This window comes from Nothobranchius furzeri, chromosome 4 (assembly GCF_043380555.1).
Source record: "Nothobranchius furzeri strain GRZ-AD chromosome 4, NfurGRZ-RIMD1, whole genome shotgun sequence".
In the NCBI taxonomy this organism is placed as follows: domain Eukaryota; kingdom Metazoa; phylum Chordata; class Actinopteri; order Cyprinodontiformes; family Nothobranchiidae; genus Nothobranchius; species Nothobranchius furzeri.
Window position 1 is genome coordinate 73,184,961 of NC_091744.1, and position 20,371 is coordinate 73,205,331.

Below are 20,371 nucleotides of genomic sequence, written 5' to 3' on the forward strand. Positions count from 1 at the left end.
TCAGATGGAAATAAGAAAAAGTTATTGGACAGTACCTGTAGAAATAAATCCCACAATGTCAAGATATCGTAAAATCTCAAGTCTTGACAGGAAATTTGACAATTGTGTTACATTTCAGATGACAAATCTTGATTTTAAAACAAGATACAAAAACACAAAATTAGAGACATTACGTGGTTTTGTCAATGTTTTGAACCATTTATTGAGGTTCTTATCAGAGTATAAATCACACTACCAAGTCTTATCTTAGGAAATAAAATGTATTTACAACAAATATTTCACATACATTGGTTTTCAAATAAAAACAGACAGTAAATGATATAAATAAGTTCTATGGAAAATAAAACTTGTCTTACAAAAAATATATGCAATTTCTGTATACATTTCTCACATTGGTGCTAATAACATCTATGCTGTACAGTTTTGGTACATACAGTATAATTTACAGCCCTGTGAGAGTCAAACAATCCAGTCTGAAAACAACCACTCGTTCAGATTTAGGAGTGATATAACACATAAAAAGGAGTTAGGAGTTCTGTGACTTTCTAATTCAACCTCAACAGTGAATGAAGCCAATTTAAATACAGGGAGGATTTATTTTAAGACTGGCTAGACCGGTATTTCGGATAGGTGCTTTCAGAGCAAAGCTAACTAGTGCACAGGCACTGACACACAGGTCACAACATTTTATATAAAGCCTACTTACATCTGCTAACAAACGTAAAGTGAGCTACTTAGCTTACATTCTTAGACGCAGAAAAAAAATACTTGCATCCTTGTTTCAGGGCATCAAAGCAACGTTTTCACTCTTATGATTTGGGTGTGCTCATGTCCAAAACAAAGGCGGATTTTCTAATTTTAACAAAGCCTAGGCAGATGTTGTACAGTAAAAAAAAAGAAAAAAGGATTAGACATTTAGACATTCATGTTAAGAAGTCTCTCTGTGTTTGGTGTGTTGTTTTCAGAGGGTGTTTTATCAAGTGCTGCTGTGGTGCAGTGTCCTGTAGCGCTGAAGCAGGCTTCCCCTGAAACGTGTCTTTTACTTTTGGTCCTTTGGAGGACACAGCTGTCCTAGAGTCTGATCCAGACTTTGAGGAAGAACCTCGGGAGTCACTGTGATGTTGAAGTTTAGGTCTAGTGTCTGACAGGGAAAGAGCCAACGTTTGGTGAGCCTCCATAGGTTTAAAAAGGTCAAAGGTGAAGAGCGTCCGTACTGGTTTGTGTTCTGTCTGGGAAGAACTAGAAGCAGGTTTTTTCTTTTCCTCCTTGCTGCTGGCATCCCTCTCTTTTTTACCATCCTTCTTAAGGTGAAGGTTTGAATGTTTGTGTGTTTTGCCATCTTCCTTCCCGGTCTTCCTCTGCAGACTTGCTGTGTTGCTGTCCTTTCCCTCCCTGTGGCTGCTCTTCTCCTTCTTCCCGTGTGAAGACTTGTGTTTATGAGTGCAGGAGTCTCGAGCCTCCTCTCTGTCTGGTCGAGAAGAAGGAAGTGCCGCCTGTGAGCCTCCTCTGACTTTGTCATGCTCCTTGTCTTTTTTGGCATTAGGCTGCATTTTAGAGTCCAACTTCTCGTCCTTTTGAGCAGACATGGGGGGCTCTGAGGTCTTACCTTCGTTCTCCTTCATCTGCTGCAGCATCAAAGTGCTCCCCTCTCTAACCTCCTGCTCTCTTACTCTGTCCTTCTCTCTATCCCTGTCTCTTCCTCTGTCTTTTTTATCCCTGTCCTTCTCCTTATTCCTGTCCTTCTTTTCTTTAGTCCTTTCCTTTTCATCTTTCTCTCTCTTTCCTTTATCCTTTTCTCTTTTGATTTGGGGTGAGTTGAAAGTGCTTGCTGTACTTTTCTCTTTGAGAACCTGGCTGCTGTTTTCCTGCTGTTTTTCCTCCCCACCATGTTCCTTCCTAGCTTGCTGTAAAGGCTTTAAGGTTGCACCCTCTGTTCTAGCCTCCTCTGGACCCTTCTGCGGTGTTTGAGCGTCTACACCTCCTCTACCACCCTCTGTTGCATCTTCGGCACTCGTTTCTATTAATATAGGTTTGCATACAATCTCATCTTTTTCACTGTTGACTGACAGTAGCAACCGTGTTGCTGATGACTCCATCTCGCCTCCATCGCCTTGCTCTTCCTCCTTGAGATTCTGTGTTAGTGTTTCTGAGGGTGGCCCCTTCCATCCCTCTACATCCTCCTCCTCCTCCTCCACCTTCGTCACTGTCTGAAGAGCAAGGTCAAACTTATTCCTCTCTTCCTCCTCCTTGATGTGAAGCGATGGGTTTCTTGGTGAACACTTATCCTCCTCCTCTTTTTGCTCATGTTGATGGTACAGCTTGAGTCGGATATGCCAGGCCAGACTGCAGACGGCAGACACGGTCTTGAACTGGTGGACCACTCCTCTGGGAATGAAATAGATGTCGTCGTGGTACAGTTGGATTCGGGCATATCGGATCCCCTCTCTCCTCAGCTGGTTCAGTTTGGCGTCATCGATCCACTGAACGCACTGTGGACAAGAGTACACGGCATAAAAAAAACATTTACTTAAAATTACTTTATAAAAATAAATTAATCAACCATGTTCACAATGGTTATACAATAAGTTGGAGATTTCATGAAATGTCTGAGTAGGAACCACCCTAGGCTATGTCTGTACCGATCAAATTAAACTATTTGCCTGTTTTCCTTACAGGCAACACCAGATGATGCAGCTTTTAGGTGATCCAGAACATGTGTCTCAGTCAGGTGTGTGTGCACGCATGCGCACACACACACACACACACACACACACACACACACACACACACACACACACACACACACACACACACAAGTGTCTGTTTTTCTATCATAGTGAGGACCTTCCATTGACTTCCATTCATTTTTATGATTTCACCATGCCTAACCCACACCCCAACCCTAAACATAACCAACGCTGATCTGATCTATTCCTAACTCAAACTTAATTCACACTATACCTCTTAACTGGTATAGTAAGCTCACTTTGTAGGGAAAATGGTCATCATGGTCCTCAGTATGAACAAGAACACACACACACACACACACACACACACACACACACACACACGCGCGCGCGCGCGCGGACTATTTGAAATACGAGCCCTGGCTTTGTCTGTCTTAGTGCAGTCAGTAAAAGGGGCAATGTTTGCATTTTAACAACTTCTAAGTTATTCTGGGGAATAAAGCTCTCTGAAGATTTTGTAGCAGGTGCAGGAAGTTCTCCGGTGCAGTTTTTCTTCCCTCATTTATCGCAGTTTGCCCTGGATGGGGTTGAATGGTGTTCTGGTTGCAGGGTTTTGTTCCAATTGATCCTAAGCATGTTTTTCTTTTTTTTTTACTGAGACCATTTATGCAGTGGGAGTATCATGACCTTAAAGTCACATCATTAAGTTGTCATTTCTACAAATAACAGTCACTTACCTTCTTATATCAAACTTTTTAAAGTTACTCTTCACATCTCAGCCTCTCTGGTGTCGCTTTTTATTTATTTTTTTGTTTCAATAAATAACAGAAAACTAATCTACAGGATCAACCAAAACATTCTATTCATCCATCAATTTTCTTCTGCTTATCCGGGGTCAGGTCGTGGGGGCAGTATCCTAGCAGAGGCCCAGACTTCCCTCTCCTCTGCCACTTGGGCCAGGTCCTCTAGGGGAATCCCAAGGCGTTCCTGGGTCTTCCTTTAGGTCTCCTTCCAGTTGGACGTGCCCGGACAACCTCAGCAGGGAGGAGTCCAGGAGGCATCCTAACCAATGCCCAAGCTCCTCTCGATGTGGAGGAGCAGCGGATCTACTCAGAGCCCCTACCAGATAACCAAGCTTCTCACCCTAAAGCCCGATTTATACTTCTCCGCAAGGGAGAGAGACACGCGTTGACAGAGACGTTTTGCTCTCGGACTTCTTTGTCACCTGGGGAGTGTTTACAAAGCACCATGTCCCACCAGGACAGCAGACGGCGCAGCATAACACTCATGTATCTGGTCCACGATAGTATATTTACTAATATGTTTATACATTTTAGAGGCAAACAAATTTGTCCTTCATTCTCCTCCACCTCTTCATGCGGTCGCCACCTCTAAACCCATGTTTCCCATCATTTCCGTCCACATTTACTCCATATTTTTTACTCCTTCAGTCACGGTTGAATAAATGTTCATATTTTCAGACTTTTTCCGCGATGCGTTCTTCAATCGGTTCTGGGTCTGCCGCTAAATATCTTTTTACTTTTTAACAGAGGGAGCAATGGTGGTGCTAGTAACAAATTTACAAGAAGCGGCATCCTGACCAATCACAAGCTTGCGTTCTCTGTCACTTTTGGCAGATGTTTAAAATTTTGGGCATGTCTCCATCACTCTGTGAGGCCATCGGAGAGCCCTTGCACCAATGCCTAATGACTACGTTTACATGCAGCCAATATCCGGGTTATGATCGGGTTAAGGTCGGTATTCGGGTTTCTGAGTTGATCAGAATAACCCGTTTACAAGCATAAATAGAAAGAGTTACCCCTAACTAGGGCTGCTCGATTATGGCAAAAATAATAATCACGATTATGGTGATTGAAATTGAGATCACGATTATTTAGGAAGATTTTTCAATTTATGTTGATTTTGTTTGTTTTTATTCAGTCAGAAAATTGCTCAGGGCACAATCAGGACAAAAATAAGAAACAAAATGATCACTAAAATAACTCCTGATTCCCAGTATAAAAAGACCAATATACTTATAGCTCATAGTCTATGACCCAAGGGCTATAGACCTTGGTTTAACTCATTTAAGTCTAACTAGTACAGACCCAAATACCAATATCTTGCAAATACTGACAGCAAGAATTATACAGTGGCATTTATAACAAATAAATGCAAATAAATTGATGTTCACAAAATGTTGCATAACATTTATTTAGTCATGTCAAGGTGCTGTAGGTGAGTGCACTAGCACCGTGTCCTCAGGGAGATTAGTTATTATTTATCAGCGTGAGGAACTTATTTCTACCTTATTTATAAAGTACTTATTTACAAGTCCATCAGTTAATGTAATAATTGTCCCAACCACAGCTGCACCCCCCACCCCCAACCCGGTCTCAGCAATAGGGGGCAAGCTGCACGTGTGTTTAGCGTGCCGCACACGCACATTTAGCCGTTTTTAGTGGCTCAGGAGTCCGCAGGTACGGAGTGTGTGTCACTCACTCTGGTTAATCCAACAGGGAGCCGGCTCCGAGAGCTGTTTCTTTAGAGACTGACACATCACTACATCATTCCCTTTCCTAATGTCCTGAAGAACGGTCCGGAGCACAGGCGGAGTGTTTAGCTAACCTGCAGGAAATGTCGACGACAGTTATCCAGAAAGTAGCTAAGGGTTACCAGAGATGTTTCTGAGGTGTTTGCTAGGTATTTTTAAGTTAAAAAGTCAAGAAGGGGGTCTGAAAAGCTGCTAGAAATGGCGTCAAAGTCACGAAGTTGGCAACACTGTGGGAGGAGCGCTTCATTTGCAACTCAGGGCAGCGCAAGCGGGAGGAGCTAATAATCGGCTTGTTTTGTTTTTTATAATCGTTCAAAACTCAGATCGTAATTGTGATTAAAATTCGATTAATTGAGCAGCCCTACCCCTAACTTCCATAACCCGATTTAAATGCGGACGTTGGGGTAGCGTCTGGACGTATGGACTACGTCCAGACGCAATATGCGTCATTTCCGGTTCTTCTTGTTCCGGTATCCGTGAAAACAACAACATGTTTCCCAGTTCGGAAGAGATAGCGACCGCGTTTGTTTGCGCTTTAGTTTCCTCGTCATTCCAAAAGTGTGGTGCTGTGCCGCGACTCGCCATGTTGCTCCCAACTTGTTGTTTACTTCCGGTGTTCTGGCGCATACAAGACGTCTCGCTACTCAAAAGACCAAGATTCCTTGCGAACAGAGCATGCGCAGAACACATGCCCGGTTATGAGCATATCCGGGTTTTTGGCGGTGTTTACATGGACCTGCGGAACCGGGTTATTGTGAATATTCGGGTTTTAAAAGGGTTACTGGCTGCACGTAAACGCACTGAATGACGTTGTGTGTCTCCATACCAACGCAGATGGAGAAGTTTAAATCAGGCTTAACTCTAAGAGGGAGCACCATGCAAGGAAAACTCATTTTGGCCGCTTGTATCCCGTGATCTTGGTCTTTCGGTCACTACCCAAAGCTTGTGACCATGGGTGAGGGTAGGAACGTAGATCGACCGGTAAACCACGAGCTTCGCCTTCCGGCTCATCTCTCTTTCCACCATGACACACCGGTACAACATTTGAATCACTGTAGATGCAGCACCAATCCGCCTATTGATATCCCGGATTCCAACATAATTATATACTGGATGGTAATATTGTCTAGATTTTTCTGAACACAAAGGTAAACGGGCCCACCTGAGACAGCGGGGGTTCATGGAGGTCCAGCTGCAGCCTCATGACCACATCTGGGAAATCTCCAGCGTGGAAGCACACGACATCTTTGGTGATCCGAGGAAGAGCGTCGCTGCTGCAGGAAGATGCATAAAGTCCCGGTTTACTCAATTCCATCATAGCAATGCTGAATGTTACGTAATCTCTTCACACCAAACAACCATTTTTTGTGTTAATCAGAACGCCCATCTCATGGTTTTATCTAAGCAAAACTATCACTCTGGACTCACTCCTCTCCACAGCGCACAGCCTTTAGCACTCCCACAGCAGCAGTCGTTTGTCGCTCGAAGCCCTGACCGATGTGGTCGGCATGAGCTCTAGTTCGGTCCTCAAACAGCATCTCTCTGGGCTCGCTGGTTCTGGGTAGATACTGAAGGTTCTTTATCTCATTGGTGGACCTGAAACACATCCACTCACCGCTGTCAGGATTTATTTACTGCATGTGTGTGCTAAAATACAGACAAAAAGTAGTAAATGTGTTTATTTTAAAGGAGAAATGTTATTATAATAAAACAAATAGTTCCTTCAGATCAGTAAATTACTGCTTCAGCCTTCCAGATGTAATATCTTTATGTTGTTATGATGGTGTCTACCATATCGGTGCATATAAATGCAATGTTGAGGAGTTACTATGGTAACCGGCTTTAGAAAACAGCAGCAAGGGTCTTGATAAGTGAGGATCCAACTTATTTAAATATTCCTCATTCATAAGAAAGGACTCCCCATCTGGAGTCCTGCCCACCTTTTTCTTTTGAAGGGTGACTTTGGCATATCCGCCACTGGGATCATCTGCTCTCCAGGCCTGACCCACATGATGGGGCCGTCGTCGCTCTCTGTTGGGCTCTGCACCCGCAGACTGGAGAACGTTCCCCAGGGGAGCGTCCGCTGCACAAACACAGGATGAGAAACTTCAGGTTACATGATGCGATACGGTAACAAACAGACACGTCTGTGAATATAAGAGTGCACTAACCGCCAGGAAAGGAGATTCCTCCAGCATGCTGATCAACTCTGGGAAGTAGTCTCCGACCTCTTCATCCACAGCTCCGACCAGGCTCACCTGCCGCATGGCCCCGGCTCGATATGTTCCCTGGGAATAAGTCCGCTTCACCTGCAGGTCAAACCCCAAACAACTTCACATCTAAGAGACTAAACCCAACAGGTTAAAACATGTTCTAGGTGACAGATAAAAAGTGTGATGTAAGTGTGATCTGCACAGATCTTCACCATCCTCCTAAATTTTGGGTTTGTGTGCATGTGTGTGTGGAGGCTGCAGTCATAAAGCCATTGTTTATTATGCCAATCACCTTTAACACTACCATATGCAATGTAATTCCTTTTACACGTCAATGCCAAAGTTTTATTTCATCAAACTGTATATTCTGCTTTTTTGCTGATGAATAATAAAACTAATTTAAGCTTTAACACGACTGAAAAAGACTTTCTGGATTTTCTGGAATTATTTTGCTTCCTGGGTTATCTGGTAAACAACAGGTCAGGATTAAGTGAGCAACTTAAGTTTGCACCAAAACATCTCCACTGTTCTGCTGTTATCACGATCTCATCCAAAACAAAACAGCAGCACAGCAGAAATATGGTGACACGCACAGCTCTCAAATATGGCATAAAGTTTCAAAGGCGTTTAAAAAGATGAGTGTTAACAAATAAGTGACATTTAAATGTCAAAAATGAAAAGAACTTTCAGAAGTTTGAAAAAATCCCATCAATCCTTACTCTAGAAGAGCGGTGTTGCTACATTAGAATTATTTTTCATGCAGGCATTGAAGCCCTAAACCTACTTTTGTCTAAAAAGAAACATCATAAAAACACCAGGCCAACTGAAATAAATAAATCACGAGAAACACCCCAAAAGACATCTTAACATGTCATTTAACCTTTAAAGTTAGAATATGGAACATTTTAATAAAAAGCTATATATTTTTTAAAATAATGCCAACACGGGGCATTCAGAGGTGTGCAGAATGAATGTGCAATTTCTTCTTTAAAAGCTATAATTCAAAAGATAAATAATCAAATTTTATTCTGATGGGCACGACACTACGTTTATGTTTACATCTATCAGCCACTAGAGGGCACCGTTGCGCTAAAAAGTCTGCTCAGCAAGGCAAGGATGGATGGTGTAAAATAAACTTATTAGTAGAAATAAGTCCTTATCCTGTAAGATTTGTCTCTCAGAATGGTGCTGGAACATGTCAACAGTGAACCAACATCCCGACGGCTGGAAAATTAGTCCTGTTGTTGCAATACCACCTCTGAACACCAGAGATTGCCAGATTGTCCGTGTTCCATAGACAACCTTTAAGGTGTGGAACACTTGTTAAATCAGTACATTTGCAGATGTCTCTGGTAGGAATGAATGCCTTGTAAGTCATAGCTCTGATGCACCATAACTAAGAAGTGAGCCACATCACAGCTGACCTTCAAACGACGGGATTTGGACTCTTATTTCCTGATATTTGGACATTTAACCTCGGATTGGATAACAGGAACACAACTTTACCACTGATTCCATTTGCTCTGCAACGTTGACATTTCATCTCCACAAGTAACACGTATGGAGGAGTTTTGCTGTGTGGTGGAGTTGCTAATGCCAACGGTAAGGTTCTGCTAGCCAACATGTTCTCTGCTGTTTCCTAGATGTTAAACCAACAACGGCCTTTCCTGTGGTGAGTCAAGATGGGTGAGTTTATTAACGTTAAGTGATGTAGATCTGTCAGGCTTTTCAAATCCTAGCATTTCACCGTCTATTTTCTATCAGAAGCTACTGCAGGAATAGGGTTGTCACGGTAACCGGTGTAGCGGTAAACCCCGGTAAAAAAGTTGACAATAATAATAACCGTCTTGTTTAAAAAAAACTATATTATCTCTGTGGGTTTACCGTGGCTGCGGTGTAGGCGCGGTGACCCTTACCAGCCATCTGCTGAACTTGCCGGCGGCACATGCGCGCTTTATTGTTTACAACCAAAACTTCCTTGAAGCTAAAGCTGAAATAATGGCCAAAAGAGGAGACGGCAGCGCTCAGGACATTTTTTATCCCTCAAAGAAGACAAAGTGGGAAGTACGGGCATTTTTTGGATATTTGAAGAATGCTGAGGGACAGTTGATAGAAGACGGCTATTCTGTTTGCAGCACGTGCAGAAAAAGTGTCTGTGAAAGGCAGCAACACTTCAAATCTCATGACACATCTGCGTGACCATCACCCACAACTCTACAGTCAACGCAAGGCAAGCTAACGTTAGCATTTTAGCTAAAATGTGTGATCCGAGGATTTGGGTTGAGGGAGAATGCAACGAGTCGCTATATAAAGCAGCCGCAGCACCGCTACCTGCATATAAACCGTGTCGCGGACACCCCCATGTTGAAATGACGCTATGCATTACGGGGCTCCCAGGGGCAGATATGAGTTGGTCTCTCTCCGAGAATCATTATGAATTTAACAATGATTACTGCCCGATGACATTTTCCCTTAATCTGCAAAGCTCACTGGAAGAACACAAACCGAGGACAATATTTTCCTGATATAGGGTTTATTACTCAAGTAAGGGTAAAAAGTATCTGATTAGAAGGCTACTTGAGTATTGAGTGTCATCTGATCTAATATTTTTAAAATGATGACATCAAACAGACAAAAAATAAGAAGTTATGGGCAAACATTGGTATTTTAAAGACTAAAGGGAAAAATGTAAACAAATAAACAACATAATTACAAAATAACACATTTTAGGCAAAATTTAGACGCAAACTGAGGACAATATTTCCTGACATACAGGGTTTATTTAATTGTGTGAAAATGTAGCACGTTAAAAAAAAAATACCGCAATAATACCGAAAACTGTGGTAATTTTGGTCACAATAACCGTGAGGTTAAATTTTCACACCGTGACAACCAGGGTCCGAAATTAACACTCGCCACTCGCCAAATGCGAGCAAATTGCTCCACTTGGCGAGTAAATTTTTTAGCTCTACCTGCCACCTGGCGAGTAAATGTTTGCACCAAATTAGTTATGTTTATCAGTCATCTTCCATGGATTTCTGATAGTCCTCCCGCCTGCATGCAACGTACACAAACGTACGCGAAACGTGAACGCCGCATCCAACATCATTTCCACCAATCCCATTCAATCAGTTTATCAAATTAGCAGTTAGCTTCATGTTAAAACTAGCGGTGAAATGTGGCGGTTTTTAACTGGAGTCAGCCAGCCTTCCAAAAGAAAACTCGTCGAACTGGAAGAAAAACCACCAGGACCAGTGGCAACCAGAAGATTTTGTGAAAAGTGGCGAACCGGAGATGGCGGAGTCATGAGACAATGGCTACATTATGATGGCCACGTAGCGTTGCTGCCTTTCACAGACAACTGTCCCTCGGCATTCTTCAAATATCAAAAAAACGCCCATACTTACGACGCTGTCATCTTTGAGGGATAATAAATGTCCCGAGTGCGAAAGTGTGCATGTGCCGCCGGCAACTTCAGCAGGAGATACGGTGGCTGGTAAGGGTCACCGCGACTACAACGCAGACACAGTAATCCACCGAGAAGATAATATATATTTTTTTAAAAACAAGACTGTTATTATTATTGTCAACTTTTTTACCGGGGTTTACTGCTACACCGGTTACCGTGACAACCCTAGCCCTGACACTTTCAGATATTCTCATGGTGCAGCTGTATTCTCCAGAGATCAAGGACTAGGACCCAAATGAGGCTGTAATGCTTTGGCACAAAGACGGTGTCAGAAGCAGGAGGCCAGACTTCATGGACAGAGAAAACAAGGAGTCTGACTAGATTTCAATGAAAGAGTTCATAAAAACATCTCTAAAAATAAATAAATAAATAGTAAAAATGACAAAATAGTTGTTTTTCTTATTAATTGATGTTTTAATTATTTTGTCACTCTGTTTGGAATCAACATAATATAGAATAACATGCTTTAGGTAGATCTAAATCATTTAGAATTTTGGCCGGTAAAAAATATGCTTGGCCGGTAGATTTTCATCATCTACCAGCCAACTTGGCCGGTGAGTAAAACATTTAATTTCGGACCCTGGTGACAACCCTATGCAGGAAATGAGGCTAGAAGACTATTTTCATTTTCAGCCTGCATGAAAAACTCAAGAGTGACCAATTATAACCAGAAATAAGATTTCAAAAATGTTTTTTTTTTTCAGTTAACGACACCTTTAATAAATGTCATTTTTGGCTTTGAGTATTCACTCTTCCAGACTGCTAATCACTTTCTTATCCTATAACATAATTTTTTTTAAATAAAGAAGAAATACATCCTGGTATACGGACAATCCGACAGTAAAGCTTTACTGTGATTCTCAGAATGAGGACTAAATACCCCTTGCCTCTGTTAACGCACCTCGCCATTACATCTGAATCCATAACGACCGCATGAGCTACATATAAAAAGAATCTGACACACCATACCAGGCTGAAAGCAACAGCAGCCATGAATTAATTCAGTCCATTAACTCTAAGGCTTTAAGTGCTGCTCCACCTGAAACCGTACGTCTGCAGTTAAGTTCAGCGCATGAAATTAGAAATCAGAGAAAATGACATAAATTACACAAAAAGGACTGAATTCACCCATTCACATGCAACGATTTTCTTCCCTGTAAAAAAAGACAGACCAGAATAAAAGTAATATTTTTCTGAGCTGAGCATATCTCTCTGTGTGTTTATGACAAACAAGCTTTAACATTTAGTAACTCATTGCTGGAGTGTGTCAGCTGAGCTAGCCGACCCAACCCACCCCAACAGCCAATCATGCCACACATCCTGACCACAACCAGCCAATCACAGTGCCCCATCTCTTCACCTTTGGTTGGGTTTCTAAGACAATCATGATCAACCCTGACAAGACATATTTCAGATTTGTTCAAGCTTCCCTAATGCTAGGATGCTTGCTGCAGCCTGAAAAGCTTCCAGTCTGAAAACACAAGCTTTCATCCTCACAGTGTCTAACAGGCCAGTTGAGAAAAACGCACCCTCACCTGAGAGTGAAAATTGGCCATGGTTGTTGTCTCGATGTCCTTCTTCCCGAGCACTTCCATCTTCACGTGTGTGTTGGGGAACTTGCAGGAGAAGTAGTCTAGGAAGTCTGGGAGGTAGGCTGCTGCTCCGTGGATGATTCCCATCACAAAGCAGGCAGCCTGGGCCTTGTCCTCGCTGAAGGTCAGGGATACAAACTCCTCTGCAAAGCGCTCCATCTCAGCTGGAGACAAAGAGGAAAGTCGCTCGCTATAAGCGTGCACCACCGAGGCCCCACCATTAGCTTGCTGTTCCAAGTGGATAAGATGACCAAACTCCAGCCCCGGCAGAGCAGACGTTGGTGCACAGTGTTGAGAGGAGGAGTAGCTAAACCTGTCCCTGGCCATGGAGGGGGTGGTGCCAGGATCCTGGTGGTGTAGTGGTGTCGTGTGGATGAAGCTGCTGCTGTTGTCCCTGTTGATTCGACCTAGGAACTCCGGCAGACCCAGAGACAAACCTGAGCACAAGGTCTGGCATGAGCGGTGATACATTTTGGGCTGGCCGTGCCGCTCCTTCACCCGCTCTCCATCTTTGTGCTTCTTTTTCTTCTTCTTCTTCAGTTTTTTCAGCATCAAATCCTCTTCTGATCCCGCTTTCAGCTTCTCTTTGGACTCTGTGTACAAGAACACAAATCAGTTTAGATCCAACGTGATGAAATAGTCTCAGCATCTATGGTGAGATCAACACTTCACGTTTGAATTCAGAGATTTAACATGTTATCCTAATTTCAGTCGTTATTACTAATTAGATATAAAGTTATATCCAGGACTGCTTCAAAGAAACAAGAATATCACAAATTACAAAGTTTTGGTACATTAACAGTTCTTTAAATTAAAAAATGTCCCTGTTGCTTTCTACCTTTCTGTGGAGAAATCACGTCTCCGTTTTCTCTTACAAAGTCATGTACAGGTGGCATTTTGTGATTTTTCCACTCTCTGGTCTTTTCCTTCTTTTGCCTGTCGTTCTCATTCCCACTGTAATCTGAAGGAAAGGAAACAAAATCACAGTGAGGAGAAATGTTGTTTCCCCCAAATTAAACCCCAGAACCGATGAAAAAACATTTCCACGTGTGTAAAGCCACCATATGGGGCTAATAAATATGGAGGCCTGAGGTACCAAAAACTGTGAAATAACATAACAAATCGTTTCCTGTGGCGGTAACTAGGATGTGATTTAGATGGAAGTATAATTTGGTGAAGATAGGTGCTGCGGAGGGACGCCCTGATGTGCTGTCCTACCTCTCTGGAGCGTTTTCACGTCGCCGTTCTCCGTCTTTGTATGGCAGCTAGCAGGGCTCACTTTCTCCACGGCAGCAGTGGAGCTCCGCGGGGCTTCGCTGCTCTTCTCCTTGTGTCGCTTTTCTTTCGACTTTTTCACTTTGTGAGGCGAGGCTAGGAAGTTGCTGATTTTGAAAATTTTCCGGACAGGAGTAGCTGGAACCGTGGAGGCGGTGGAGTGGCTCGCCTTGGCCGGGCCGAAACTCCATTTCGCTGGGCTTCCACAACTCTGCTTCCCGTTGTGTTTTTCCCCTGCGCACACCTCTCCGTTCAGTTTCCTGTGCTTCAGGCCCTTCTCCTCTACCCGGACCTTCTTGGGGGTGGGTGGAAAAATGTCGCTGGAAGACTGCGGACGACTCTCGGGCGGTCGTTTGGCTATCAGGGGTTTGGGGGAATTTGTTTTGCTGTTCGCTGCGAAATGCATGGAGTCCACGGCCTCGGCCATCTTGGAAGTTTCTATTTTTTACGGTCAGACGTAACTGGTGCGTGAGAGACAGTGTGGGGGCGGGGCTTGATGAGTTACGCACGACGTACGGAGGCGGGGCCTTAAATTGTTTACAAGCTGCAGGAACTGTGCAGCGTTCAGTTTTGTTTATGACATGAAGAGGCTCTGTGCTTCATTTCTCTTTAATCAGACAGAAAACATTTTTTTTGTTTTCATAGCCTTAAACTATGGAAGCCCATTCCCGCCACTCAGATTAAAAAAAATTATCTCATAATTATGACTTAGCTATCTCATAATAATGAGATATTATCTCATAATAATGAGATAGTATCTCATAATTATGACTTAGCTATCTCATTATTATGACATAGGATCTCATTATTATGACTTAGTATCTCATAATTATGACTTAGCTATCTCGTTATTTTTGAGATAGTATCTCATTATTATTATGACTTAGGATCCCATTATTATGTACGGAAGCCCAGTCCCGCCACTCAGATAAAAAAAAAATTATCTCATAATTATGACTTAGCTATCTCATTATTATGACTTAGTATCTCATAATTATGACTTAGCTATCTCATTATTATGAGATAGCTAAGTTATAATTATGAGATAATATTTTTTTAAATCTCAGTGGCGGGAATGGGCTTCCATATTAAACTCATATTTATATAAAAGTTAAAATTTTAATTTAACAAAACAACGAATTTATCCTCCAAAGTAACTTAATATTCAAAATAAATTTATATTTTAAGGATAAATATTGTTAAACAAGTTTTTCTTTAAGATAGTGCAAAATCATTATTTGTAAAGTCACCTAAGTGGTTTTTTTACATTTCTTACACAAAGTCATTTTTATTTAGGGGAGCATTGTTTTTCATTACACCATTTAGTCAATAATGACAATGAGAACTTTGACCATTTTTATCTTCACAATTCATGTAATAGCTAATTGCATTAATTAAACGATATATAATTACGAGCTTTAATTGTGCAGTTTAAATTTTTTTTATTTTTAGGCTGAGGCAGTCGAATTAAATCCTTTAATTGCTTGAGTTCTGCATGCTCAACAGTCTCCCACTAGATGGCAATAATGTTAAATAAACAAATTCAATGACAATATTCTGTTCTTACGTCATCGTGTACAGTGATTATTTTAATCAAAGTTGGAATGAGTTATCGTACTTTAAATTAAATGTTAAAAAACAAAATCTGGTTGATAATTAGCTTCTTCACACCCAATGTGAATGCTATTAATTTGTGAGGAATTTAATCAAATGTCTAGCAAGCAGCTGTCTCTTGTAATGTGGTAATACTGGATGAAAGTACTCTAATGCTGTGTTAAACAAAAACAAATCCAGCAAACATTTGGAGAATTTCCTCGAACCATTGTCACATCATCCATTTGCACATCCTCTTCCCTTCATGTGCTGGTCATCTGTATCTGAATCCACAAATTTGGAATCGACCCTGCAGAGATTTTAAATAGGGTGCAATTTTTTCAAGACACTAACTTATTCAGGTTCTTCACTGGGCGAACACTGGCCTGCACACTGACACTTAGGCAGTTTCCATGGAGAGGAAAACACATTTTAAAGCCATTACTTTCTTGTAGATTTCCATACAAAAACTGAGATCCATTTGCCTTGTTTCAAAATAAACAATACACAGATTTGTTAAAGCTCTCTCCCTATCAAATTCAATATTAAAACAGTCTCACTCACAAAATAAATCATATGACGCCTCCTTAAAAAAACTGTCATCTTATTGATCCTTATGTGTTGCTATTCTTTGATTATTTTATTTTTTAATAATCTATTTACTTTTTGTACTTTGATTACTGTATATTTGGTACAAATAACAAACAAAATCAACAGATATGGGGTTTATGATGCCTTTGGGGACAACCTTCTGCACATTTGCATGGTTTTGATTTACCACAGCTGGAAAATATAGAGAACGCAGCACAAATCTACTCAATATGAACATCTTGATATGATACAATGAAAGAAAAACAGCTACATGTCAATAGAACTTTCACCATGAAATGTACCCAAAAATATAAAATCTCTCTTGAAGAATACTAGTTTACTTGTTTGATCCGTGGAGATTTCTGCATCCACTCAGACTGACCCATCCCTGTGTCACACCAGCTCTAATTCCCTATGGGGAATGCACAGCGGTGCAGTTGTTAGCACTGTTGCCTCGCAGCAAGAAGGTTGCAGGTTCAAAACTCGGCGGCAGCCTTCCTGCATGGAGTTGCATGTTCTCCCCTTGCATGTGTGGATTCTTCTGGATACTCTGTTTTCCCCCACAGATCACAACAGGCCCTATAGATTCACAATTGTACGTCGCTTTGGATAAAAGCGTCTGCCAAATAAATACACATAAACATTAAAGATAAATTTGGAAGAACTTTTTAATAAAACCCAGGCGTTTGGATTAGAACCTAACTGACCTGACATTATCTGATGTTGCTGGCTGAAGAAATCGCAGCAACAGATGTGAGAAACATTCGATTGTCTCACTTTTTAGAATTAGTGTCAGTCAACTGATGGATGAAAACACACACATGGCAAAGGAATGAATCAGTGACTGTTAAATGAAAAACTTGGTCACAGAGTTTGTGTGAATACATATGTGTGAGAAAGAGAAGAAAGATGCTGAGAATAGGTTAGGGCAGGTGTATCATTTGCCAAATAAACATGTCCATACATACACTTAAAGGTGCAATTTGTAAGAATGACATCCTGTGGTCAAATTTGGGTACTGCAGCCCATATTTCTAAACTAACAAGAGACTTTCTCACTTCCGTTCCATGAGTTTTTTAGCTGTTACCAGGTACGTCTCAGTGCCAGAGGAATCCAGATGACAAGCGAAGATGAGTCACACAGTAAAATGACAAGTGGAGAAATTCATTTCACTGTAAGATCAAGTTGTTGCTTCTAATTCACCGTTCAACATTAGCCTCTAGCCCGCCTCACCCGATATTAGAGTAAAAGTATACATTTGCTGTGGCTTCTTAGGGGCACAATTTCTGAGTCACTCCTGTTGCAAGTTTAGGAACTTAAAGGTTGAATATGGAACACTGATACTGGCGAACACACTGGCGAACTCTGGTGGTCAGAGGTGGTATTGCAGCAACAGGACTAATTTTCCTGCTGTTGGGATGTTGGTTCACTGCCGACACGTTCCAGCACCATGTTCAGAGACAAATTGTACAGAATAAGGACTATTTTCCACTAATACGTTTATTTTACAAACATATTTACTGTCAGAACATCTTCTGGGCTCGGAATCAGCTGCTTGACGTCTCTAGTCTGCCATTTTACACAGTCCAACCTTGCCTTGCTGAGCTGACTTTTTAGCACAGTGGTGTCCTCTAGTGGATGTTAGATGTAAACATAAATCCAATGTCGAGCCCGACAGAATAAAATTTGATTATTTATCTTTTTAAATCTAGCTTTTAAAGGAGAAATTGTACATTTATTCTGCACACCTCTGAATGCCCCGTGGAAGTATTATTTCTTTAAAAATAACGTGTTTTCTTAAAATGTTCCATATTCTAACTATAAGGAAACAGTGCTGTTTTGTCGGCTGGTGGGGAATTACAACGCTCTGTGCTGACTCGGCAATCCTGCAGGCTCACAGATTGTAAACAATGACCATGTCCCTCCTTGGCCATTGGAAGTAGAAAAACCGAACACCCCCCATTATAATGATAATGTCCAGGTAGGGCTGTACCTTTAGACACTCTGCTGCAGGAAGCTGATGCTGCACTTCACAGCTGTAGGTTCACTTCAGTTCAGTTAGAAATGGGGCACTTATGCACAACACAGACAAGAGAAATGACACAGACTTCTCTACGCAAATTGGACGGAGATGAAGTGTCCTGCCAGGAAGCTCGAGCAGTAAAGCTAGACCGATGGTCAGATGTTTGTTCTAGTCTGTATGGAGAAGAAGCAGAGTGTTTATATGATCAGGGACAGAGAGTGGGCCAAGCCAGCTCACCAGGGGAATTCAAAACACTTCATCCCAAGAGGGCAGCCTAAGGAGCAAAAAAACCTGCTGCCCATAAAAGGATAACGTCAGGAGGGAGGGTATTATCTGTAATAACGGCGAAAATATATTAAATTCACACAGAATTAGTAACATCTGATCACTGTGCCCTTTTAATCAGTTGCAGTGTAGCTTGTAAACATTATTATTCATCACGCAGCCTGAGCAACAGGTTGGTTTGTTGCGACTGAGGGATGACTGAGATTTATGTGTGAGTGAAAAATGAGGCTCAGTGATAATAAATCAAAAAGTCTGAGAGTTCAGACTGAAATCGCTGAAGAATGTAAACATTTCTCTCACACTCGTTCACAGCGTAGCGCTGGAGTACCGGAGTGAAAGGACACGCATTTCTGGCTTTTATCCTGACAACAGTTGTTAAATGTCAGATGACCTCATAGTTGCTTTAGAGGAGGAGGAAGAAGGGTTCATCTTAGGATTTAAAGTAGGAAGCTACAACACAAAGGACTGCACCCTCTTTTTATTTATATACTGTATATATCATCAGGAAACCAAATTATTTCTGAAAGCTACAGAACTAAAAAGTGTGTTTGTTTAAATGAAAACCCATTTAAATATTTTACAGGTTCAAAATAACAAAATGTTCCGAGAGCAAAAGTTCTGAAACTGTAAAAGTTTTAATTGGTAATGTCATTCTTTTTTATATTTCCTTTGAAAACCTCCCAGTTTTATGGAGCAGCTTATTTTTATTTTATTTATTTTCACAGAAAAACCGTAACCATCAGCTTGTAATTCCTAATGTAGCTGCAGGTAACCGTTTGAGATCATTACCCTGTAGCTGTTACCTTTTCACTGTCTTTTACTGACAGTTTGGTGTTTGATTTAAACATTTGCAGGTTTTTATGAATCTGTTTTTTTATTGGTCAAATGGCTTGGGTGTGGTGTAAGTCTAGAACGTAACTCCTAAAACAACCACATTAATGTGGAGTTTTTCCAAATCTGTGCCATTAATTTTCTCAGATAGTCATCACATCTGTTTAAAAGTTCATTAAAAGTTTCTCAAAGATTTTTTTTCTTCTGGACTTCAGATTGACCTCCGTTGTTTATGCAAACTGTCATTTCTAAATACCACCGTCAAAAATGCACACAGCTGCTTGAAGCATGTTGCTAATCTTCTTACAGGCTTTTCCAGCAGTGTGAGCATTCGTCGTCATAGTGTTAAGTGAGGTAAATTAGCCTCGCTCAGCCTAATGGTGGCTGTTGCCATTGATCAGAGAACAGCTGAGAAACGTCAGAGACAGAACAAAGCTACACACGAGTCAGGTTTCAGTCTAAAAATAAGACAGTCAAAGTAGTTTAACAAGGCTTACAAATGCACGCATTTCTGGAAAAGTTAGATTTTGCATACTACCAGTCATCTTACACCCTGTGGTAGTTCTGACATCCACACCTGGGGTCTGAGAAACTAAAGCCTCATTATCCAAACTCCCCACCAAGCAGATTTAGCTCTTGTGACTGTTTTCTCTTTTTCTGGCAAACGATTTAGCCAAGAGCCCAAATCATGGAGTATGTCTGCACTGGGATCAGCCTCTCCACATAAAAGCTCACCATCCGTTCACAGCCCTTGTTGAGTCTGAATAAAGTCATTGGTACACAAGATAGTTGACTCTAATTTGGCACTGCATTTGAATCCAGCAGCCCTCCTGGATAACTGTGATAATCCAGACTTTTGTTGCTCAAGAGCTCAATTACACACACAGCTTACAGTAAAATGAAATACACTCTTATGAGTAACAACCCCTTGGCTCAGGCGCCGCTGTTAATATCGCTGCTTCAAATGCATATTTTGGCCCGTGACATCTGTCATTCACATGTTTGTGGATGCACTAACAGGAAGTCGGAGAAGCGGCGGCCAAAACAACTGTGACACACATGTACATTTAAGCCTGTGATGCATTTATCATTACACAATGGGAGGAGAATGCGGGACGAATGGTCCTCATTAGGTAACGTGAAGATAAATGAGGATGCAACTCTGAGATTACAGTAAGAAGCAAACCGATTTCTAACTATTCGGGTCAGGTCTGTTTCTGCGATAAGGTCAAAATGATTTAGCTATTTTTCTCCCAAC

General features: G+C 41.5%; 1 protein-coding gene across 1 annotated transcript; it reads right to left on the minus strand.

Annotated features, from left to right (window-relative positions):
- Positions 1–174: 174 nt before the first annotated feature.
- On the minus strand, positions 175–14,245 carry LOC107388919 (lysine-specific demethylase RSBN1L). The gene is made up of 8 exons (XM_015964722.3): positions 13,734–14,245; positions 13,354–13,476; positions 12,459–13,108; positions 7,413–7,550; positions 7,182–7,324; positions 6,670–6,837; positions 6,404–6,515; positions 175–2,489 (listed from the first exon to the last, which is right to left on the minus strand). Exons 1-8 carry the CDS (start codon positions 14,215–14,217, stop codon positions 924–926), a joined length of 3,384 nt encoding a protein of 1,127 aa, XP_015820208.3. The 5' UTR covers positions 14,218–14,245; the 3' UTR covers positions 175–923.
- Between the last annotated feature and the right edge of the window lie 6,126 nt (positions 14,246–20,371).